This window comes from Astyanax mexicanus, chromosome 8, assembly GCF_023375975.1.
Source record: "Astyanax mexicanus isolate ESR-SI-001 chromosome 8, AstMex3_surface, whole genome shotgun sequence".
In the NCBI taxonomy this organism is placed as follows: domain Eukaryota; kingdom Metazoa; phylum Chordata; class Actinopteri; order Characiformes; family Acestrorhamphidae; genus Astyanax; species Astyanax mexicanus.
The window spans coordinates 43,458,668-43,484,880 of NC_064415.1; the positions used below are offsets into that span (position 1 = coordinate 43,458,668).

Genomic DNA, 26,213 nt, shown 5'->3' on the forward strand with positions numbered 1-26,213 from the left:
AAAAAGAGACCACTTTTCAATTTTACCAAATTAAAAACCTATGGAATATAATCAAGAGGAAGATGGATGATCACAAGCCATCAAACCAAGCTGAACTGCTTGAAGTTTTGCACCAGGAGTGGCATAAAGTTATTCAAAAGCAGTGTGTAAGACTGGTGGAGGAGAACATGCCAAGATGCATGAAAACTGTGATTAAAAACCAGGGTTATTCCACCAAATATTGATTTCTGAACTCTTAAAACTTTATGAATATGAACTTGTTTTCTTTGCATTATTTGAGGTCTGATAGCACTGCATCTTTTTTGTTATTTCAGTTATTTCTCATTTTCTGCAAAAGAATGCTCTAAATAACAATATTTTTATTTGGAATTTGGGAGAAATGTTGTCTGTTATTTATAGAATAAAAACACAATTTTAACTTTACTCAAACATATATCTATAAATAGCAAAATCAGAGAAAATGGTTCAGAAACTGAAATGGTCTTTTAATTTTTCCAAAGCTGTATATATTGTTAAAAATTTGTCTCATTCTTACAAACCCAATATTGTGTCTTGTCTTGTGAGACGAGTGCTTTGTCACACCCCTAATAATAAGAAGGGGTTTAATCTAAAATTTCTTAATTCACAATGTCATGTGTGTGTATTAGAAATATGTTGGTGCATATGATGGTAAGCAACCGCTTCTGGCTAAAGTGTCCATGCACACAAATTAGTAATTCTTTTAGAAATCACACCCATATTTAATACACCATATCCCACCTTACAAGGTCATGAGATATTGGTATATGTCATAATTTGTCATGAGGGGTCACCTCAAGAGGTGTGTGATGTTATCTTGTGAGGTTGAACACTGCCCTAGCCAGAGGGTACTCATGGCAAAGTGAGGTGATTTATCGAGCAAGTTTGAGCAAGGCCTGTAAGTGGGTGCCAGATGTATGGCATACTTTTATTTCTGAAGCCTTTATGGCTTTTATTTAACATTCCTTGATCCCCAGTGTCACGTGTGTACCAGGAATACATAGTTGGTAATAATTGTGACTGATGGCTTTTGGCTAAAATAATCTAGACTGCCTATACAATCAATTCTGGCAGAAATCACATCCACTATCTTCTATCACATCTTCTATGAAACATAGCACAAGCAGTTGGACACAATACAATAATACAATAAGTCCCATGTCTCATGACATCTGGAATGTACAGGGGTTGGAGAATGAAACTGAAACACCTGTCATTTTAGTGTGGGAGGTTTCATGGCTAAATTGGAGCAGCCTGGTGGACATTTTTCATTAATTGCACATTGCACCAGTAAGAGCAGAGTGTGAAGGTTTAATTTTCAGGGTAAGAGCACAGTTTTGCTCAAAATACTGCAATGCACACAACATTATGGGTGACATACCAGAGTTCAAAAGAGAACAAATTGTAGGTGCATGTCTTGCTGGCACATCTGTGACCAAGACAGCAAGTCTTTGTGATGTATCAAGAGCCACGATATCCAGGGTAATGTCAGCATACCACCAAGAAGGACAAACCACATCCAACAGGATTAACTGTGGACGCAAGAGGAAGCTGTCTGAAAGGGATGTTCAGGTGCTAACCCAGATTGTATCCAAAAAACATAAAACCACGGCTGATCAAATCACGGCAGAATTTAATGTGCAACTTTCCTATTTCCACCAGAACTGTTTGTCAGGACAATAAATTATTGTGGTCTAAAACCAGGTGTTTCACTTTCATTGTCCAACCCTGTAAGTGTAAAATGTATTTATTATACTATTACTTACAACTTTGCCTCATAGTCCTTCCAGGCCTTGTCAAAGGGCTTTTTGAGATCCTGCAGGGGAGGAGAAGCATCATAGAAGTGATGTAATTAATCCATCACAGATTTATGCACAAATTATGTATTTAATTCGTTTTTCTCTCTTCAACAACAAAAAGGAATCACAGATGAGTTCTGACAGCTCCGGAGACATGCAATAAAAAGTGTTGAAATATTTCCTGAAACCCAGCGAAGCAGAAAGAATTAGCGAATGTGCTTGTTAATGGTTTATGAGGCAGGCGCTCTGTGTGGGGGGAGGCAATTTAGTCCAATCTGATAGAGTCCCACGGGTACTGTACTTATACCCTTCAGCTGCTTTCGCCTCTGAGAGCAGTTTTGTGTGGTTTTCTGCTGAGTCAGAGAGAGACAGAAACTGAGAGAGAGAGGGGAGGAGGTGGGAGGGAGGGAGGAAGGGGGAGAGAGAGTTATGGAGAAGAAGAAAGAGAGTAAGAGACAATGAGAGAGAGAGAGAGAGAGAGAGAGAGAGAGAAAGAATGAAAGGCAGAAGGGAGGAGGACAGGAGGTATCATAGACTTTGTCTAGTGGGCAGAAACAGGCTCCTGGCTTGCACTCAGGGATTCAGCAGATGCTGCACAGTGCTCTGACCCGGATCGCTGTGATGAGTGGTAAGCAAACAGCCTCTTCAATGGAGTGTCAGTATGTTCAGCAAATAAAGGCAGTAATTATATCATAGCTGCTCATTCATCATCACGACGATTCGCCTCAACTGAGCGATCAGCAAGCTGCCGACACCGGCAGCCTCCCTGACGCCTTCAACCTTCACTCCAAACACACCCGCCAACGCAGCGCTTTAACCTCCTTACACACTTCACACTGTATAAAAGGCCATTACACACAAACAAACACCTACACACGCTGTTCACTGGCAGCCAGCGAACGCTATTCGTTTTGCACGGTGCTTTTATAAAAAGGACAGCGGTGTGTGGCTCTCTTTAATTTAGCTCCAGGGAGATTTACAGTGGAGCTCCGACCCTAGCTCGCCCAAAGGCACTCATTTAGAGCCGTGACGGAGAGGTAAATCACTGTGTTCTTTATAGTGACTCTTCCTTCCAATTAGAGCAGACAGGGTTAGTAGCCAAGCTCTGGAGCTCACCCCTTTCACTCCTTTCAGGTCTCCTTTCAGCAGAGAGTCCAGGGTGAAGATCACATTGTGGCTGAGGCTCTGGAGCTGGTGACAGAAAACACAGAGGGATTAACAGCTTAATCAACACATATGAACTGCACTCAGACACACAATGCTACCTAAATGGCCCTGAAAAAATATATATATTTATAAACTGAAATAGAATTTAATTTACTGATTGTCTATTGATGCAGTGATACATACAATTACAATACAATACAGTGCATATAGTTATATTGAAATTAGGGCTGCAACAATATATTGACATAACAACGTAGACTATAAAATTTGCAGACTTTGCAGACAGAATTTTACATTGCCAATCAATCATTAATGTGTGATGGAGGGAACACTACCCTGTGGGAGGGATAATGGGCTCACACACGCACCTCGCGTTCCATGTCTCCAAACATGTAAACACGCCAGATACAGGACAAGACATCCATCCATCCATCTATCTTACCCGTACATCACTATACATTCAAACATATTCTCAGCGTATAAATCCCACATATAGTGTCTTCTACTGTCTTTGAAGCGATAGAAAGAAAGCAGACAGCGAGATACCAAGAGCTGCAGCCAGGGTTGCCAGGTCCAGCAAAAAATCCTGCCCAATATCTGTCTAACACCCCCCAAAGCTTAAACTATCCCAATATCTCAGATTTCCACATGCATTTAGAGCAGAGCAAATTTTCATTTTGAATGATCAAAATGGCTAAAAAAAATGCACACCTCAATTTTCACCCACAACCCTAAAATAAGCTTATGTTGGTGGGAAAACAACAAACCTGGCAACTTAGGTTACAGACCCAATTCAAGAGTGCAATATAAAGGAAAATAGTAATACTATAAGTAATTACTTACTTATATAAATAAGTAAATACTATTTATTTATTAGTAAATACTAATAAAAAAATGAATAATATAGAAATAAACAGTTTTAATCGCAAATTACATGAATTAAAAAACATTAAGTGCTTATTTATTTTCCTCTCTGTAAAATTATTATAAATAACGTCTTCTCAATAGAACAGATTGATCACATTTTGGTCAAATTTAAATTAATATTGTCTGCAAATATTCTCAATTGAAGACATTTAGAATTTCCTGAAAATTACAACATCCCGCATGTGTGAATGTCTATTAAATTAATTTTACCCATAAAGTTATGCTGTCAAGAAAACATGCATTGCATTGGGAGTCTCACCAATAGGAAACACAGAGCTGATCTGATCTGATCTAATCTTTGTTTAAATATTAAAACCTGTGTTACAGATTAATACTGAAGTACAACAACGATGTTCAATAACAGTTTATATAGTAAGATGTTTTAATGCTGACAACCTTTTTTTAGTTTAGTACTAAACCTTTTTGTTTCTTTAAAACGCTGCAGTCAATTCAATGTGTGTGTGTGTGTGTGTAGTGATACACACTGTGGACTGGTATCTGGTGTTGTTTGCTGCCTATTGATATGAAATATTGATGTTTTATATTAAGGTGAATGTGTTATGATTTGGCTTGCTGTAGTATCTGTGTGTGTTAGTATTAGCAGTAGCCTTGTTGGTTTAAAAAAATATATATTTATGTGACAATTTTATATAAATAATGTTATAATTTTATACTATACTATAAACTATTTTCACACTGCAAACTCTAACTAAACACTTATATTTACCAACAACTGTCTGTTAACTCCTTCTTTCACTGCTTGTTTGTTAGGTAAACCAGTCAAGCAGTTAGGTACATTAGAACAATCTATGGCAACCCACAGCTGAAAACATCATGCAGTTAAAGCCGACGGTCTCACCAGGTTTTTGAGGAGAGCAGCGAGCTCTTTAACCAGGCTGGAGAACTTGATGAAGGCGGCTCCCAGGTCTGAACTGTCTCGGCTCATGAAGTTACTGCCAAACTTGTCCAGCGCCTGCCCATAGTTCTCCTCATTCTGCACATGCTCTGTGGGGAAAAGAGAAAAAAGCTGAGTTTAAACATTTGTAAATTGTCTATAATTCTACATAAATTGGACCTACAACTTTAATAGATTTTTACTTCATGAATTTAGTTCAAACTTAAGAACAAACACATCAAATTATAAAAATATTAAGATATATATTGGACATATTTATTTATAGAGAAAATGATCCAATATTAAATATTTGCGAATGTTGAACCTTTGCTTTCAGTATCTGGTGTAACAGCAACTAAACGTTTTCAGTATCTGGGGATCAGTCCTTCATACAGCCATAAAGGACCTGTAGCCCATTCCTCCATACTAAACAGCTTCAACTCTGTTATCTGGTCAGATTTCCTCACATTAACTTTTGCTTTAGCTTTTTCCACAGCATTTTGCCTGGATTAAGGTCAGGACTTTGACTTGGCCATTTTAAAAACATTAATTTTATTTCTCTTTAATGATTCTTTGGTAGAATGCCGCCTGTCCAATCTTGCTACATGACCCAATTTCTCTTGAGCTTTAGCTCAGGGACTGATGTCCTGATACTGAATTTTCCGTCAGAATTCATTATTCCAACAATGGTGGCAAGCTGTCCTGTCCTGGGCCAGATGTAGCAAAACAGGCCCAAACCATAATACTACCACCACCATGTTTTACAGATGGGATAAGGCAGAGACTGTAAAAAAGATGGACGCTGTGTCGCCGTTCCCATTCATTTAATGAAAATGAAGCCAAAATGTTCCGCCATGTTGGCGATTCTGAAACCCGAGTCTGGGCAGTAGAGGGAGAAAGACTGTGGAGAGACAGCCTACTCATTTAAATAACCCCGCCCCTGAGGGCTGCCTCACGGTCACAGGCTGCTGAGCGGAGCTGACGGTCTGTTATTGGTCCCGCCCATAATCAGCCCTTTTACAATAACCACATCTTTTTGAATAGAGCTGAATAACGTTTTAAAAAACAAATTCTGTGGGGATATAAAAATGTACAATATAAGCAGAGGTTACACTAGCTGTTGCATTTAATAGTGGAGGTAGAATTACATTATATTAGAAAAAAACGTGATTGAAAGTTGTCTGTTCTGCCATTGAAACCTATGGTAATGGGTGGGGTTACACAGCTTTCTGAAACCGAACAGCAGGGGGCGCCCGACCTGTGGTGGCTTCACGTTTGAGAGATGATGCTCTGTCCAGCTATACACAGTCTATGGGATAAAGTTATGTTGGATTGCAGTGTTTATTTTCCCAAATGTTTTTTTTCATTCATAAATAGCAGCACCAAAAAAAAAAAAAAAATCCGGAATTTGTTGTTGATTTACGTAAAATTATGAAAACATTTGTATGATTTTTTAATAGAATTATAGGTGATGTTATGCCCTTTAACCTTTAACAGTTGGTTAAACTATATAGAAATCTATTTATCTCATTCCCTTCAAGCCAACCAGTGCAAGGCAAACAGCAGCTCTCAGCATGGTGAAAGCACCCCGAGAATGAGAGGAACACACAGCTGCAGACCAATCGACTTCTAGCACAATCCCAGCATGCACAGCCAGGGCAGGGGCAGAACTCCACAGAGCATTCCAGGATTCCTGGATAATCCCTGAACGAGGACAGCTTCCTGCACGAGTGTCAGCCCACAGGAAGTCCATTAAACCAGCAAAGCCCAGCACATTAAAGTCCACGCTGACGTTAACACTCAGCTCCAGGTTAGGAGGGGGAGGGGGTATTAAAGGGACAGAGAGTACTCTCTGAAAAGCCCCTGCAATGATGTAGCATTGAAGCATATTGTTGTTGTCCAATGAAAAACACGTATTCCTATTTTTGATGATTTTTAGTTTACTTTATAATTTGAACACACAAACTTGTCCCTACATTGTGCACTGTACAATTTCTTAAAATTTTCCAAAGTGACCTGAAATGATCACTTTTTACATTGATCCACTAAAAGTAAAGAAGGTTTTATCTCCCTCCTGTAAAGTTGCTGTCTTGGAGATGCATGTTTTTCATTGGACAGCGACAATATCTTGTTCTTAATTTGTTCCACTTTTTTAGTATTAGTTACTTCTACATCTAAATACTACAAATAGTTTATGTAATCACATTTGTGCATTTAATAATGCCAATTTATTCTATGTTTATGAACTTTTAGTAATAAACAGCACCTTTTAGTCGTAAGACCACATTCATCAACTGGTAGATAAGGATAAAGAGAGAGAGTTTAGTGTGATGCTCACTCTACTACTGATCCTATTAATGTTTGGTAATGTCTGACAAATAAATAAATAGCAATGTTGGTCCTTCAGTTGAGACATTCAGGGCTCATACACTTTTTAACCAATAAATTTGCCTTCAAGGCAAATAAAAAAAAATCAACTAAAACTTTAATTAAAACTGATCATAGTAGGCCTAAAATGAATCAGATAAAATGTTGACAGACAATCTTTATTAATAAATAATGTGTCAGATCCTGAGATCTCCATTGTGTAGGGCTAAATTACTGAATTCACTCTGTATGTATTTGTAGCTCAAAATAGATTTTCTCCATAGATAAACTGAAACACAAAGATTTGTAGACCACATTTCCATGACTTTTCCAAAACTTTCTGAGTATTCTTATTTTTCCAAAACTTATCCAGGCCTGGAAATTGCTATTTTCAAATTCCATGACTTTTCCAGGTTTTTCATGACCGTCTGAACCCTGGACATTGCATAAATTTTATATTTCTTCTGCTGGATTTGAGTTAAATGAAACTAAACTGGAATATGCTATTCAAAATTCAGCACCACCCCCCCACAAACCAAAGCCTACTAAAGCACTTAAAATGCTTTAATTTTCCCCAAAATAATCTGGTGTGCCTTATGTATGTATGTTACCAGTCAGGTATTAAGGAGCAGTAAAGCCACTCTACTGAAGTACAGCTTTATACAGGAGTTTCAGTTTAGTTCTCCAGCACCGGGGTAGAAGTAGCATTAGCAATAGCCGCTAACCACTATTTACGCGTTCAGAGGTGAGTATTATCGGCTTGTACCCTGCTCCTAACCCTGACTAGCACTGCTGGAGTAGCATTAGCATTACCCGCTAACTGCGCTAACTCTTTCTTTGTTCATAGGTAAGTATATCAGACTGTAGTCTGAATGTTACTGTGTTAAAACAAGCTAAGTGGGACAAACCACTAGTTAATATCTCTCAGGCTTACCGGAGCACTCAGGGTTCCTCAGTGTAATGCTGTGGGGCAGCATTAGCCGCTAATGCTAATGCTTCAGCCTTAGGGATGGAAAGCACTAAATGGAAGCACTTTACTCACCCAGATAAACAGTTTTTAGGAGAGAAATCTGTCTAGATTAACATCCAGCGCTCGATTGACTTTAAAAGAAAGTTTTTCTTTAATTACAGTTTTGTTTAATATCTTAGATTTACTTAACTTATTTAGCTAGTTTTGCTGAACTTTAGCACTCCACTTCTACCACATCAGCCTGACAGGATCACCTACAGGTTCTTTAAGGGTTGTCCCATTTCTTAGAGCAAGGATTTCACTCCTTCCTTCCCCTTAGGAAAAGAGCTTGAGAGGAAGGATTACACTTGTGGTAACCAAGTGTAAGAGGTATTGGTACACATTAGACATGGGATTGGGCTCAAGAGTGACTCAGACTGCCTTCATTGAGTTTACAGTGCAGACTAAAGAACTAGAAGCAAAGTGGATACCCAGTTTTTCCTGTAAAAATACAGTTTATGTAAGTTACACTACTATTTCATAAAATGAACAGAAAGGTGCTGTACATAGTATCTTCCAGTCAAGGCTGTCAATCACTTCATTACTGAGATGGAAAATTGTACGTTTTTGTTCATTAAAACATTAAAACAAGATGAACAAAGCTATAAAAAAGTTTTACAATAGCTTACAATTCTTGCTTCAACTCTTTCTGATCAGGTACTGACATAGTGTTGTTCCTGTATTTCCCTCAAACTGACACTTGTTGCTTATCGACAAGCCTCTTTTATTTTCATTGAGATTTAGGAGCAATATTTGCAATCAAGCAGAAAGTCATTTTAAATATTTATTTGAATTCTAAATCATACCAAAATAACTAAATCACAGAAATGCTTTGCAATGCATTAAATCACTCCCTCAAGTACTGCAATCAAATCAAATCAACGTGTGGTCAAAGGCTGTTTACACCCCTATGATTCATGATACATGATTCATGAAACATGAAACATGACTTGGGTGGAGATTCTGACAATAAGCTCCCAAACACCTGCATAGAGATCACACATCCCTGGAGAAACAACCTGGAGAAAAGCTCTAGATCTTTACCAGCAGCACAAGAACACAAGAACACACGACTGCATGGTGCACTGTTAGGCTGGAAGGCAGAACAGGGAGTTGTCTAAGGAAGGCTGCAAGTTTCCAGCAGGACAGATGTGTCGGGCAGGCCGTGTGTAGCACTCCGTCTGTGGAATGCCAGGCTCATCTGGGAATGATCCTCACTGCTCAGTGTGAGCCCAGCCCTTGGCAAAACCACATGATTAGGTCATTCGTCTTCTGTGGGAGAAGGAGGAGGAGGGCTCAAGCCCCTGAAAGTGAAGGCCGTCTCTTCCCCACAGTGACCAGCAGAGGGCTGATCTACGCTGCAGGTGCAGGACTGGGACTGGGAGAGGACACTTGATGAAGAATCACTGGGTGGGTTCAACAGCTTTACACCAAATAATCCTAGAAGCAACACAGAATTAGACGAGTGCAGTTCAGCTGCTTAAGCAGCTTCTATATTTAGAACATCATGTCCCAGTCTTTCTCTCTGTGATACCAGTAAACATATGCAGCTGACCTTGACTCGAAGGTCTGGACCGTGTCGGATAATTCAGTCAACAGTCAGCTGTTTCCAAGTCAGTCCCATGTCAAAGGGGAATGTTTGGCATTGGCATCGCTATTTGGTATTTGGAATTCTTGAAATTCCTACAAGATACAATATCATGTCATACTAGTGCACAGCTATCTGCAATGATGCTCAAAATCAGACAACATTTATGCTTTTGGGATGTGCGCTCATATTGTTTTCAGTCAAGTAATCTGCAATTTGTCGTATGAATATATCAGTATGTCATCTATATGTGTTCATTTGCTTAATTTAACCTGTTGGCGAAGATAAAAACCTATAAGGTTATATTGTTTTAAGTTCATATGATCAATCTGGAAACTTTAAAGAGCCCTATTTTAGTGATCTTTAGGCTAACCACCAACCGTGCAGCTTGATTTGCAGCATGACAGGGTAATTAGTCAGCGGTGCTCCTGTGTTTTCCCATGCCAAGATATTAGCATTGTTGCTATTTAAATGATGCAGGTGCAAGGCGTGAAAATATACTGTTGGTGAGGTGTAACATAGCAATAAGCATTGCGATGCACCTTGCACAGGTTGTTAGATAGGGTCCTAAGGTCTTTATTTAACACAAAATAATCAAAATTGCTCTAGTCTTTGTGAGTGTCTGAATGAAGGCGTCATGTGTTCGTCATCTGCCTCTTATCTGTAATTGATGGATTACGTCTGTGTTTAGTGTAAAACTGACGATTACACAATAATTATTATCTTCCTCCCATAATTACAGGGAAAATATTAGCAATAAAATTTAATTTGACTAATCACAGACAATTACTGTGATTAATACAGTAAATGACACCAATGTGTCAATAAATGTCATTGTCAATCTATCATTGATTCTTGTACTTCCATTTAAATATCTGCTAATAAATCTTAATTCTTAAAGTGATTAACCTGATTAATTGTTTTAATTAACTGACAAAACTCTACACTACACTACTATATGCAATTAAAGATATATATATATATATATATATATATATATATATATATATATATATATATATATATATATATATTTAGCCAGTTTTGGTTTCTGCAAGCCCACCAAGAAAGCCCCTCAACCCTCTCTGCTCCCAGGGTTCTGCAGAACGGCTGCCCAATGCTCCAGGCCTGTGTGGTCACTATATGTCAGTTATTGCCATTAGAATCAAACTCTCTGGAGCAGATAAACATGAGCTTATTGACACCATGCTGATTGCATGCCGTGGGCTAAAGGGGTATAAAGATCCCCATGCACTGAGCTTTGGAGATTTTGGGATGAGTTGTGGAGTTGAGAATAAGGTGAGGTGGTGATCATCCAAAATCCTAGCAACCCCAGCAGGTCTTTACTGGCATACAGAGATACACTGACCTATAGAAGCGTGTTTATAATAGAGATGTTTGAGTGTGAAGAACAGCTGAGAGGGTTCAGGCCATGAGCAACTGGGAGGGGGCCCAGAAGAAGACCTGGGACCCACTGGAGGGATTATATCTGTCAGCTGGCATGGGAGCGTCTGGGAATCCCCCAGCAGGAGCTGGTGAGACTTGCTGGGGACAGGAATGCCTGGGCTTTAGGGTCTGCACTACTGCCAGCATGACCATGAACTGGATTACAAGGTTAAGAAGATAAAGATCATGAAGAACCTTGAACTCTATAAAGAACCTTCAGACCCTTAAGAGGGCCTTCACCCCAATAAATCTGTAATCAAATCAAAACTATGTCAAATTACAGGGAAACTACTAGCAAAACAATTAATTTGACTAATCACAGACAATTATCGTTTCCAGCATGTTAACAACAAATGGAAACAACAACCATGTTTCCCTTCTAATTCAGCAGGTCTCGCCACTGGGGGTGCCCAAGGAAACAAGGAAAAAAACTTTTTCTTTTAAACTCAAACGAATTCTGGGTATTAATCAACACACATTTCTCTCCTGAATACTGTTCATTTGGGTGAGTAAAGTGCTTTCGTATTGCAGTTTTTTTCCAAGGTGAGCGCTGCCCGCGGTTACCAAGCGTTTAGCCAGTGTTTAGCCAGCCCTGGTTAGCAGCAGTAGCCAGATGCAGTTAGCAGCGCTAGCCAGCCACGATTAGTGCTTGTAAATGCTGCCTGAGAGTGGTAGACCGAGAAACACTGAGGGTTCCAGTAAGCCAGGGCGCTTTTAGTTAGTACTTTGTCCCAAGTGCAGACTACAGTCCAATAATACTTACATCTGAACGGCAAAAGAGCTAGCACCTGGGTAAGTGGTTAATGCTAGAGAAACTTATTGAAATTCCTGTATTACACTGCACTTCAGCAGAGTAGCTTTACGCCTCCTTACAACCTGACTGGTAAAATTCATACATAAGGTGCACCGGATTATTAAAGGATTTGCAATGCACCTGATAGTCCAAATACCATTAGATCTCTTAAAGTGTAGAGATTTTCTTAAGGAAAATTGAAAATAATGCCAGATGACTGTAATGTGGCACAATATTTCAGGATATAATATTGTTCACAATCAAATTATTGTGTACGATACAATATGACACACCTCTACACAGGGCAACCACGAAAACAATTATATCATGATACTCTTATATCTGTGATGCTCTAGGAAGAGGATAAAATACTACAGACTTTGCAGGTTTGCCCTATTCATTTGATTGGTTCCACCATGTGGAGTAATGAAGCAGTAACTTTAGTAAGTCAAATTGGGAGGCGAGTCTTAGGGAGTTTAGAGCACCTATTTTTCAAAAACACTGATATTTGGGGGCGCCAAGTGGTCCAGCGGTCTAAATTGCTGCCACTATGAGCGGAAAGAGGCAGGTTCGAACCCCCGCTCATGTAGCTTTGCCATCAAGCTTGGCCCTGCTCCCTCCGAGTGGATAGATGGCGCTCTCTCCCCACATCACTAAAGGGTAATGTCTGCAGCACAGGGCGTCTGTGAGCTGATGTATCAGAACCGAGTCGCTGTGCTATCCTCTGAACGTGCTGTGATGCTACTCAGCAATGCTTGGAAAAGAAGCGGTGGCTGACTTCACGTGTATCGGAAGTAATTGATAATTAGTAATTGGCTGTGCAAAATTTGGTAGAAAATAGGTAAAATGTGTAATAAAATTCTAAAAAACATTGATATTTGAGCCCATGTATGTGTAAAGATACAATATTTCACAATATCAATATTTTGTCCCACCTTTAGAGTACATGGCATTACGATGTTGCTCAAATGCTTAATGAACTATTTAAAGTTAATTTATTTTTAAGAGACTGTTTTTTAAAGAGACCTTATTTTTTTTGCTTCACCAGCTTTACCATACACAGGTCTTGCCTGACCAACTACATGTGGGAACAGGGATTGTAACTGAATCTCCAAGGTCATATGTAAGCACTTGGTGTGTTACCATTCTCTATACAGAATCATTTAAGAGGAACAGCGAGACTCATGCCAAGTGTCAATAGGTCTTATTATCTCGAGCTAATTTGGATGTGCCCGATTAGAGCGTGTCCTCACAATAAGATCTAATTAATCAGGATGGTGGCACCAGAAGCAGATGCAACACTGAGATTGCAGCGTATACAAGCAGCTTTATTCTTAGCCTTCCTTCCCTCTTGAATAACAGACAAGCTTCAGCGCTCACTGCTGCAGCAGAGTGACGAGAGTGATGAATGCCGAGAGCTCTGCACACATAACGCTATGACTTCATTGAAAACAACAACAGGAACATAAATAAAGTCATTAGCTGAAATGGAGAGTGTGTGGGTTATTTGCTGACTCTGAATGCGGCTCTACGTGGTCAAAAGCTAATGGCTCTCTAAGGAACACTGAGGTCAGGACAGGGTCAGCTCATAAATCGGACGCAAGTAGCAGCAGCAGGGCTGAGCGAGGCTAGAATGCTGCAGTACACATATGTTTACATTACACATGACAGACTCACAGTGTTAGTATTTTCACAGCTAAGCTGTTAATAAAAGAGAAGGTCAAGAAATATAAGAAATAAGCTGAAATAAAAAAAAACCTCACGCTTTAATATAATGGGCACTTAAAACCTCAAGCCTCAAGTCTTGGTCTGAAGAGCCACAGCCATTATTTATCATGAGAGATCCAAATGAAAATCTATTGCATTGTCTATTGCAAAACACAGAGGTTGCTAATGCTAATTAGAGGTGTGCCATATCATATAGTATGCAAAAATATATCACCAAAAATAAATCATAATAAAAAAACTCTATATTGTGATATTCTGAAATATTTGAAGGCAGATTATTTTGTTTTTGCTTTACTTTCAACTGTTTGTCAAACTGTTCAGTTTACATGCATGCAGTAAATATATTGCACTTTAGTTTCGTTGTAGAATTTTGATGTTACATTACTTTACTTTTACTATTATTATTTTAAGGACATCAGGTAACATCTTAAAGTTAAGTTACTGTTTAGGAAATACACAAACTTTATAGATGTTTTTGTTTCTACTGAATGTATAAAACTGTTATACTAAATAAAATTTATTTTTTTTACTCACAGCTTCAGAACCTAATAAAGCCAGTGTAGAAATCCCAGCTCTGAGTGCTGAATATTTTTACTGTATATGACTCGAACACTTTACAAACATTTGTAAACTCATATCTGTAAAATGTGTAAAACGAATACACCTCAGGAAGAAATCGGCATAAAAGACATCACTTTTTCAACTGCATAACCTTCTCGAGAGTACATCATTGAGCCCAGTGCAGAAAGTATAAAAACACTAACTGGATAACCCTCCTGAGAGTACATCATTTAGCTGAGTAAAGTGAGTACAAAAAAGAGCAGTTAGCTAAAAAGATAGATAACCACACTCTGAGCTCCATAGTGTTGCTTACTGCAGTGTTTTCAGCCATTTCAAAAAGTAAAGGACATTTCATCTTGAATTACAGATGTCTGACAAGATGGCGCATCACAAAGTACGTATGGAAATATTAATGTGGCACTCAGCTTCACTTGGATCATTATCAATTGGCCAATAAAAAAGGTATATGACAACATTTGGTACTGAGTAGCTGACAACACTATGAACAAAAACAGGAGCCGGATTTAAGATAGTGAAGCTTTTTTCAGGTTTCCTCAGTTTATAATCTAGATTAGAAATGGCAGTTTTCAGGAATGGTGGAGGTGCACTGTTCTACTGTGCAGCAACACCTAAAATAATATGACCATTATTAGAAGAATCAAGGGAAGAACACTATTCTTCTGTCTACAACACAAAATACAGTGTCAGACAAAACAAGGGTTGATAAGGAAGTGATGAGATAGCAATGAGTTATCTCATGACCACAATGAGTAAGATGGAGAATTACATTAGAGATGCACTGATACCAATTTTTCCCTTCTAATACCAAAGCCTGATTTTATCTGCTGATACTGCGTTAAGATATCAACATGAGCTGACTTAACCATCCGGTAAACATACGACTTTAAACCAGTTCTGTATACACATTACACTGGTCTGCCATAACATAGTAATTACCTTCTTGTTTCTGCTGGTTTTACTAGTATTCTAACAACATTAATTCTAGATTTTTCGTTTTATAATCACATTGCAGAACCGCTGAATCAAAATCTAAGCAAATCAAATCATAAGGCGCCTAGAAATTTTCACCATAGCATTTGTAAATAATTGGCTTCAGTCAAGCATCATCTAGTGATGCACCTGCACATCAGTCACTTTTTATGGTATCAGTGCTCTGTCTTTGAGATACTGATGCTGATACATCTGTATCTGCTCTGATACTGTTGCAGTGTCCATATTGGTGCAATACTAAACTCCATGCACGCTTCTGAGCCAGCAGCACATGAGGAGCTGGTTAATTAGGTAATGAGATTAATCAGATCTGAGATTAATCAGATCCTACATGAGGAAACACACAAACATGTGCCCAAGGCTGGTTAAGGGATTCCCTGATCTAGAGACAGAGTTTGGTCTGAACTGATGATCATACACATTTAGCCAGCTAATGTAATATAACCTTTTAAAACCCTGTTCAGACACATCACACTGCGTCTGTGCCTCAGCTGTTTTTAGAGCTCTTTAAGATAACATGATCCACCGTGGTAATTTTAGATGGCTTAAAATATATATGAAGCTTTCCTCTACTTCAGTTTAGTCCACTTAGAGGTCAGTTTAACCTGCAATTGAATGGCATCTCACCGAGGTCTCAGGTCAGGGCTTTATGCTGCCTTAGGTTTGTATATATATACGCAATGCATCAGAGACAGTCTATGAGGAAGAACCAGACACAGATACCACCAGCCACCAGTGACATCATGTTTATAAAAGGTTAATCATCAAGACCACTTTACAGACTGGCTTTACAGCCAGGTACATACAGTGCCTTGCAAAAGTATTTGGCCCCTATACTTTTCACCCACCTTTCAGGCTTCAAACATAAAGATATGAAATTGTAATTTTTTGTGAAGAACCATAAACAAGTGGGACACAATCGTAAAGTGGAACGAAATTTTTTTGGATATTTTAAACTTTTTTTAGAAATAAAAAACTGAAAAGCGGGGCAATATTATTCGGTCCCTTTATTTTAAAGCAGCAAACTCACTCCAGAAGTTCAGTGAGGATCTCTGAATGATCCAGTGTTGACCTAAATGACTAATAATGATGATGAACAGAATCCACCTGTGTGTAATCAAGTCTCTGTATAAATGCACCTGCTCTGTAATCAGAGTCTCAGAGTTCTGTTTAAAGCACAGAGAGCATCATGAAGACCAAGGAACACACCAGTAAGGTCTGAGATACTGTTGTGGAGAAGTTTAAAGCTGGATTTGGATACAAAAAGATTACCCAAGCTTTAAACATCTCTAGGAGCACTGTGCAAGAGATCATATTGAAATGGAAGGAGTATCAGTTCACTGCAAATCTACCAAGACCCGCCGTCCCTCTAAACTTTCAGCTCAAACAAGGAGAAGACTGATCAGAGATGCAGCCAAGAGGCCCATGATCACTCTGGATGAACTGCAGAGACCTACAGCTGAGGTGGGAGACTCTGTCCATAGGACAACAATCAGTCTTACACTGCACAAATCTGGTCTTTATGGAAGAGTGGCAAGAAGAAAGACACTGTTGAAAGAAAGACATAAGAAGTGCTGTTTGTACATCAAACATGTGGAAGAAGGTGCTGTGGTCAGGTGTGGCTAAAAAAAAGTATCACTGCTCATCATCCCAAACACACCATCCCCACTGTCAAACATGGTGGTGGCAGCATCATGATTTGAGCCTGCTTTTCTTCAGCAGGGAAGACAGTTAAAATTGATGGGAAGATAAATGGAGACAAATACTGGAAGAAAACCTGTTGGAGTCTGTAAAAGACCTGAGACTGGGACGGAGATTTATCTTCCAACAAGACAATGATCCAAAACATAAAGCAAAATCTACAATGGAATGGTTCACAAATAAACATATCCAGGTCTTTGAATGGCCAAGTCAAAGTCCAGACCTGAATCCAATGGAGAATCTGTGAAAAGAGCTGAAAACTGCTGTTCACAAACCAACGCTCTCAGTCCAACCTAACAATGCTCTCCATCCAATCTCACTGAGCTCCAGCTGAATGGGCAAAAGTTTCAGTCTCACGTGTAAAACTTGTGCGACTTGTAGCTGTAGTCGCAGAAAAAGGTGAAGCTCCAAAGTATTAACGCAAGGGGACCGAATAATCTTGCATTACATTAAAAACTAAAATGTTTGCTCCACATGATTCCTCATGATTGTGTCCCACTTATTAATTCTTCACAAAAAAATACTATTTCATATCTTTATGTTAAAGCCTGAAATGTGGCAAAAGGCACTGTACATACCTAAAGGCACGATCCAGGTTAAGTCTACATAACGTATTAAAAATGTTAGACTTTCAAGTAGAACTAGACAGTTAATCAAAAATTAATCAAAAAGTAGAGATAGGAAAAACTATTACTTTAGTAAACATAAAAAAATCCTCTCTTTAGGCCTTCACTTTGGCTTAATCAACTCACAAGAGGGTTGGCTTGATTGTGAGGGCTGGCTTTTTTATGTGATACTGCTTTTTGTTGCCAACTGACATTGTCTTCTGAAAGGCACCATACATTTGATGGGCAGTTAATCAGTTAATACACTAAGAGAGTCCAGCTCTTACCTTGCCCCGAGTTGTAGATTGCCTTGACAGACTTCTTAACCTTCTGTAAAGCTGTCCTGTCCTGGTCCAGCGCCTGCAGAAAACAACAAAGACCTCATTGAGAATTCTGAGAATCCGGATTACAGTATAATTGGATAAAGTAAAAAAACGCCCAAGACACATTCAAAACAGACACAAATCACTTAAAGCACTTCAGGAGGTGTGGTATAGAAGTGTAAACTAGAGATGCACCAAAACAAACATATTTTTCAGAAACATGCCTCTCCAAACCATCACTGATTGTAGAAACTTCACACTAGACCTCAAGCAGTTTGGACTGTGTGTCTGTCCACTCTTCCTCCAGACTCTGCTCTTTTGATTTACAAATAAAATATTAAGTTTACTGATGATCAGTGTTGGTATGGAGAGACATGTCATCTGCTGGTGTTGATCCACTGTGTTTTATCAAAATCAAGTCCAAAGTCATAATCTTACAGCACTTGACAGCTTTTTTGGGGATGCAATTTTCACTTTCCAGCAAGACTTGGCAGACTGCCAACACTGTACCAACTGGTCCCAAAAGTACCAATCGGTCTTATATAATATTAAAAATTTTCTAAGACACATTTTTTTTTTAGTTTTCATTGGCTATAAGCCATAATCAACAATAAAAGAAGTACATGCTATAAAATAGATCACTCTGGGTCTAAAACATCTATATAATATGAATTTCACATTTATTGAACTGAATTACTGAAACAAAGTTTACAATTATATTCTATTTTTTTAAGATTCAGCTGTATTTGCCACTTTTTCCACATTTAATTCATTACTAATACATTTATTTCAGCAGTACTGTTCTTGTTCAAACTATTTTTCAGCTAGCCATCTCAGTAGTGCTATTGTAATCATACATTTACCTATGCAGCGCTACTTCATATGTATGTAGCTTGCTAACTTGAAATTTACACGAAGAAACAAAGTCAGCCTTTTGGTAAACATAGCATAACAAATACTAAAGTGAAGCTAAAACTGCTGCCACTTCTGAAAAGAATCCAAACAATAGAGAAAACACTGCAACATGACTTAAATAATTGCATAAAATAAATGACTCAGTCTTTTCACATTAAAACCAAAAATGTTTTAGTTTTTTTACCCAATATTCTCAATTGCCAAATATCCAGGGCATCCTTAGTGGAAACAAATCATTCAACAACTAAACTCCTTCCAGTACAATAAAACACAAGCAATAACTGCCTTGTACAATAAATCTGCATATTCCTCCCTACATACCAATTGGATTCCAGTCTGAATAACCAGAGATGCATTTGGGAATCATGTATAAATGCATATGGTAAAAACCAAGGACAGAAAGCTAAAATAAAAATGAATACAAAATTTATTTATAAAATCAGCTTTTATTTCTCTGAAAATGCAACACACAATCAAACTCATCCTGTAATCATTCTGTTTGATTGCACACAGCGGGTCAGACCTTAGGAGGTGAGAGGAAAGCACGGGGGATTCCTGCTCTTGCTGTAACCATAGCAACACCGCAGTGGCACAGGCTAGTGCTGTCTTGGGCACGTTTTTTCTCTACCCAGATGGGTCAATAGGCAGAGAGATAGAAGGAAACACCATGTGTGTGAGAGAGCCGAGCCTCTCGCCGCGTTACCAGCATTTTCCATTAGACCTCCAATACTGAGGAGACTGACGGGAGAACAGGGGGCTGCCAGTAGCTCCTGCTGCAGACACAATCATTAAACCAGGGTCTTCACAGAGAGAATCTCATCAACCCTCTCACATATGTGCTCCATAGCTCACAAAGAACTGTGCTGCCGGGGTTAAACAGTCACAGACCAAATTACTCCACATACAGGCATACCCATCACTGACGATCCTCACACACAGCTGCCTAGCAACAGCAGGACGTTAGCGTCGCTACTTATTGGGGGATTCTCACACAGGCTTCTGCTCGCTCTGTGACATTCCCCTCCATTAAAAAAAAAAATATTTCTGACCTAAAATGTGTGCAGTATCAAAGGTAAAGGTCAAAGGCTTGGACATACCTGACTGAATGTGTGCATTCAATCAGTTTGAAGACAAATATATAAAACAACAAGGCTAATAAATAGAATAACACATAAATCTCCTATAAGTCTCCAATCAAATGCAACAATTTTAAGAATCTGACCCAAAAAAGCCTTCTTTTTAGCTGTTTTCAGGCCTAATATAACAACAGAGCTAGGTTTAATAGTCTCTTTTGTTGTTGCTGTTGCAGTGCACTCTGAGGAAAGTGCAGCGACTGGTTTCGATACATCAGCTCACAGATGCCTCGTGCTGATTGACATCACCCTTTGGAGTGATGGGGGAGAGAGCGCCATCTACCCATCCAGCAATAACAAGGCCATTTGTGCTTTCTCAGGGCTCTGGCAGCTGATAGCAAGCTACATAAACAGGATTCGAACCGGCCATCTTTATTTTAACAAACTATAGGCCCTATTTTACAGTTTGCACCAACAGTTATACAGCTTGCATTTTCACACCTTCTGCCTGCGTGAATAAATCTACCCAAATGGGAGTGGTGGTCTGGAAGTGCGGCGTGTGTTCAGGTAACGGAAAATATAGGTGCTCCACAAGATAGACAAAAAAACCTAGACAGACATCAACAGTCAGACGTTCATTGCTAACTTGCTAACTTGGCAGTTAACTGGAGGTGTGTGCGTGTTGAATGTCCCAAACGCGCACACACCTCCGCTTGTTATTCACACATTTGCAGTGTACAGCAAATTACAGCAGTGCACATACCCATAGTGCGTGCCAACGGCAAATGACATGCTGATTGCTTTATTGCAAGTTCTGCCCAAGACACAATTGATACATTAAGAGAATTACTACATGCCTTTTGTGCATTTTGCTAAAAAATTGCTAAAATTGGGCCTTAAGCTTTTCTAAATCTTGAAATCTTGAAGCTGAAGCAGTCACTTTTCTAAAATGAACCAATCACACAACCCCACACACAGCACCAAGAGTGGATAGCCAAATGTGCAGCATTAAAGCAAACCCCAGGCCACCGATTTAAGGAGGACCTGAAATCGACACTTTGTTTAAAATTCCACTTTATTAAACAAACCATCAGAAGGGGTGTCCACAAACATTTGCACATATAGCGAGCGCATCTTCAGAAGTAATCTAAACGGTTAAATTAATAATAATTCCTAAGAGTGTGAGAGTGTGACATAGTGTGTGCGAACTCTTTTAGCTGGTTCTGTAAAAGACGTGTGATTTAGAGCTGAGACAGTTCAGCAAGAACGAAAATACGCCACTGAAGGGCAAAAGCAGGTCCATCCTGCAAAATCTCTCTGCAGTATTTTGATGCATTAGAGAGCATGCGGGTAAATCCCTTTCACTCCGACAAGCTGATTTAACCCAGCTCCCTCTCTCAGCCTCGCACATACAGAGCTACCCACACTGCACCAGGAGAACGAGAGCATTTTCAAACACAAATACTCCCTAATGGGAGCTCACAAATCTACTGATTCTTCATGACATGTAGCTCTATCCACACAGTGATGCTGCAGTGCATGCGGGAGGGAATCAGCGGCAAGATGCAGACCGATTAACATAAAAATATAAATTGATACACATAAAACATTCCCAGTGGCCCTTCATATTCTGATTCATCCATTTACATTTATATACAGCACACCATAAATCACTAGTTAATAGTTACTGTGATATTGGCCTTTGAGCACCAGATATGGCAGAAGACCTTTAGTATCAGTGGAATGCAATGTCCAGTTACAGAATGCTATTTGTGCTTTTACAATACAGAATAAAATGATTATGATTACGATACAGGCATTGCGATTCAATATATTGTGATATTGTGATACTGTGAAGATGATATAAAATTGTAGCAAAAATGTTACAGTATTAGGGCTGCAACTAATGACTATTTTAGTAGTCGACTAATTGACGATTATTTGATTAGTCGATTAGTGTGTCTTTCTCTTTCGCCCTATTTCTCTTTCTCTCACTCCATCATACATAAATGCCGCGTCAACAATAAAATTCTGCATCAACATTTAGTTATAGCCATTGTTGTCGATGAAGCCGACTAATCGCTGCATCCTTACACAGTGTTAAAAAATTATTTATACAATACTGTCCGTTTTATTTTTCTTATTTTCTTTTTAATTTCATATTTTTTTGTGTTTTTAAGTGTTTTTAAACTGAAATACGGGCCATATGTTATACTTTTTAATATTTATAAATAGAAACATACAAAGCCAAATGGTGTTGTATCTTATTTTAATTTCAATTCATTTGTAGTGATTCCTAAAACATAAATATGCTAACTGCTTATACAGCTCTGGAAAAAAATACCACTTAAAATAAAAGACCACTTAAAAATGATGAGTTTCTTTGATTTTATCAAATTGAAAACCTCTGGAATATAATCAAGAGGAAGATGAATGATCACAAGCCATCAAACCAAACTGAACTGCTTGAATTTTTCACACCAGGAGTAAAGGCATAAAGTTATCCAAAAGCAGTGTGTAAGGCTGGTGGAGGACAACATGCCCAGATGCATGAAAACTGTGATTTCTAAACTCTTAAAACTTTATGAATATGAACTTGTTTTCTTTGCATTATTTGAGGTGTGAAAGCTCTGCATCTTTTTTATTAGTTCAGCCATTTCTAATTTTCTGCAAATAAATGCTCTAAATGACAATATTTTTATTTGGAATTTGGAATAAATTTTGTCCATATAGAATATAGAATATAGAATAAAATAGGGTTGTCACGATACCAAAATTTTGACTTCGATACCGATACCAACTGTAGTATCACGATTCTCGATACCAAAACGATACTTGGAAGAAAAAAAAACAATAAAAATATCTGAACATAAAATGTTTATTTTTGACTGAACTGGATTGAACACTGAACAATCGGTGCAAACGTTTTTATTCTAAAATGAAACATTTGAACAAAAAACAAGTTTCGTTATTATAACCTTAACTATAACAATTATCTAAACACTTCCTAAAAACTAAAACTAAAACCAGAGGTAATGGTAGCCTGACTATGTGAACCTGACGGGCGGGCAGAAGTTAATTTCTGAATAAGGAAAATAAAGAGACAGAAGAACATTACAATGTTATGTTCATTTTAACACTCACTGCTCCGTTTTATTAATCAACCGTTTACCGTTTTTAATAAGCCCATGTTCAGTGTAACGATCAAGCAGGCTACGTGCCTGACCACAGATTTGCGATGGAAACGCGAAAACGTGAACTTCTTGAGTTCATGTTTCACAGCCAATGGGATAATGGAGAAATAGAGAAAACCACGGGTCCAAAACAAAACTCCTGCACACTCCCCTCCGTGTTAACGTGATTTACTAGCAGTCGCTAGTAAATCTTAGTAAAGCTACAGACAGAGTGTATCTTGACTAACTCCACTAACCTGTCGACTTCTCAGCTCTTTGTAGAGATCAGGGTGCTTGTCTGCTAAATGAATGAGCGAAATATGATCAGAATTATGTTAAATAACACTGTAACATAGAAGCATAGAACTATTATTTAATTAAAATGATTTTTAAGAACAGCTAAACACAGTGCTGCAGGTCAAACGCGGAGGCGTTCACGTGCGAGAGAGAGAGACAGAGAGAGACACAGAGAAAGAGACACAGCGAGAGTGAGAGAGAGAGAGATTTGCGTGTTCTGATGTGAGCTACTCACAGGTAAAGGTTCTCTTTTAGCTCCTCGTGCTCATTTTCTAGTCCCACACATAAGTCTGCAGCTCCCTCAGTGTTTTCTGTCGTATTTTGCGGCTAGCGCGAGCGCTTACAACTAACACCGCGGACCGCGAGGTGCCGCCTCACTTGTGCCGAATCCGCTACTGAATCCGACTCCCGCTTCGCGGACAGAATCGGCACAACACCCCCCGCTGTACAACTGCGGGAGTGAAAACAGCGCTAATAAATAAAGTAGTTTAGTTTCACTTTCAGTTTTCGTTATTTTATTTAAAAATAAAAATATAAATAAAAAACAGATGCCTACATCTCAGACTATTTTCCCACACTTCACTCCTCGCGCCCGTTTTGTCCACAAGTCGCGGACGAGAGACATCTGTTATTTTAGCCGTCGCCATTCTACACTCGCTGCTGCTCTGCTGGCTTGCGCGTGAATCGATTCATTTGTTCAGAACACTAAGTTTATCTGAATCCTGCCACACCGACTGCTGCGGTGTGAATCAGTTTTCTTATGAACTGAATCAAATCGCGCCTACTAATTTGACTCTTTTGAAGCTAGTGACTGGGCTATATACAGTATCGAAAGCATCGAACGCTAAAGAACCGAATCGTTTGTGAGGACGTAGTATCGAAAAAGAATCGAACCTTCGGTACACCGTGCAACTCTAGAATAAAACAACACTTCATTTTACTCAAACATCTATAAATAGCAAAATCAGAGAAACTAATTCAGAAACTAAAGTAGTCTCTTATTTTTTTCTTGAGCTGTATGTCTGTATTTGGATAATTTATCGTGTATTTATATATCTAGAGTTCAATCTGACAGTTTTTTAATAGAAGGCCAAAAGCAGCACTCATATCTTTGGTGCACACCAATTAAAAATAAGTGAAAAACACATGCAATGTATGAGCCCATGTTGGCAGCCACAAAACAAATCCCAATGCATCCGTACTTTAATCAATGTTTTGACACGGTATGAAAAAAAAATATCGAAATCTATAACAGATAATGCTTCCTTTCCAGTTCCTTCAACCTCTATCCCATATATGTTACTGATCCCAAGATACACTCCATCTACTGCAATCGTGGCATAATAGCAGTGTTATGTCCATGTCACGCGGCTCGAGTCATAATCTGAAGTCGCTAGGAGCTAGAGTGCTTCTTTCTCTCTCTATCACTCTCCACTGCACACAGACAGACACATACACACAAAATGTACCCAAAAATAATTCAGCCGGGTGGGGCCCTCAACAGAGCCTTCAGAATCGATTAAGAGAGAAAGACGGAGTAGCTTCAGGCCACGCTCTCCACTCTCCGAGACCAAATAATCCCCTAACGTCATCTCTCACAGCAAAGCTCTAAAAATACAGGGAAGTCTTCCTCTAGCTCCTGATAATCTTCTCTCAGTGGGTTTGAAAGGCTGAGCAGTGATGAAGTCAGAGTCAGAGTGTATGAGCCTTATGCCTGGCCCACACTACTACTACTACTACTGAGGCAAAACATCATCCGATTTCAGGGTGATCATAAATGATGATGATGATCTCAGGTTATTCTGTAGTATGTGCTGTGTCTATAATACAATCTGTAGGCTGCTGATCTTCCCCCAGAGCAGCCTGGTCGCATCGATCACGAATCCCAGATATGAAACATTTTAAACAGTTTAATATTTACTACGAGTGTAACGATTCTCTAAATCCTCGATTCGATTTTATTTCCGATTTTAGGGTCATGATTCGATTCGATTCTCGATTTTCTTTTTTTTACAGCAGAGAGGCCTATGCCAGTAGATTTAGATTAGTCTATGGTCATTCATTGGTTTGATTCATCAAATTTACAATATCTTATTTCAAAAGGTGGACTTGATATAAGTGATGCAAAGTGATACAAGTGACCTGTAATACACCACATTAGGCACTAATGGTCAAATTTAAATAATTTAATTAAGATATATATGTAATGCCATCTAGTGGCTTTTTTTGGTAGCAGCAGTGTGCACTATTAAAACAGCAATGTGCAACATAAAATAAATAATAAAAAAAATACAGAAACAGTCATGTACAAAATAATAGAACAATTAGAGCCTTAACAAACTGAACTCTCTCCTACTATAACAGTTAAACATGAAAAATAAGACTCTGTCCCTGAGAATGACAAGTTTTTTTCTATAACAAAGATATATTATTAACTTTATCTTAGAGAAAGATGCTCCTATTAACATATTTGAGGCTAGACAAAACGAATGTTATTTTTATATTTTCAAGTTTTTCTTTAAGAAGGTAAGAATGTCCACCTTCTCTGGAGAAAGGGCTTCTCTTTGAGCAGTCACAATGTCCGCGGCGTGTGCTGCGCCATTTGCGTAGTGCGCGCGTGCTTGCGTAGCTTAGAGGGAGGGATTGTCGATCATCTTTCTGACTTCGATGCTCGAGACCATGACATTATTTCGATCGATTTCGATAAAATATCAAAATCGTGACACCCCTAATATTTACATCTCAGTATTCAGTTACCAGTAAGAAAGATTACTTGGGCCGAGCATTCAGGCCAGAATCAGGCCTAGATTCGAACCA

At 38.8% G+C, this 26,213-nt stretch overlaps 1 protein-coding gene across 1 annotated transcript in view; it reads right to left on the bottom strand.

The window, feature by feature from the left end:
- The window catches only part of asap1a (ArfGAP with SH3 domain, ankyrin repeat and PH domain 1a), a 122,084-nt gene that overhangs the window by 36,631 nt on the left and 59,240 nt on the right, over positions 1 to 26,213 (bottom strand). The window contains exons 4-7 of the mRNA XM_022678005.2: positions 17,903 to 17,975; positions 4,771 to 4,916; positions 2,934 to 3,008; positions 1,785 to 1,834 (exon numbers count right to left, since the gene is read on the bottom strand). Coding sequence (XP_022533726.2) covers positions 1,785 to 1,834; positions 2,934 to 3,008; positions 4,771 to 4,916; positions 17,903 to 17,975 — 344 coding nt within the window. The remainder of the gene's footprint in view (positions 1 to 1,784; positions 1,835 to 2,933; positions 3,009 to 4,770; positions 4,917 to 17,902; positions 17,976 to 26,213) is intronic.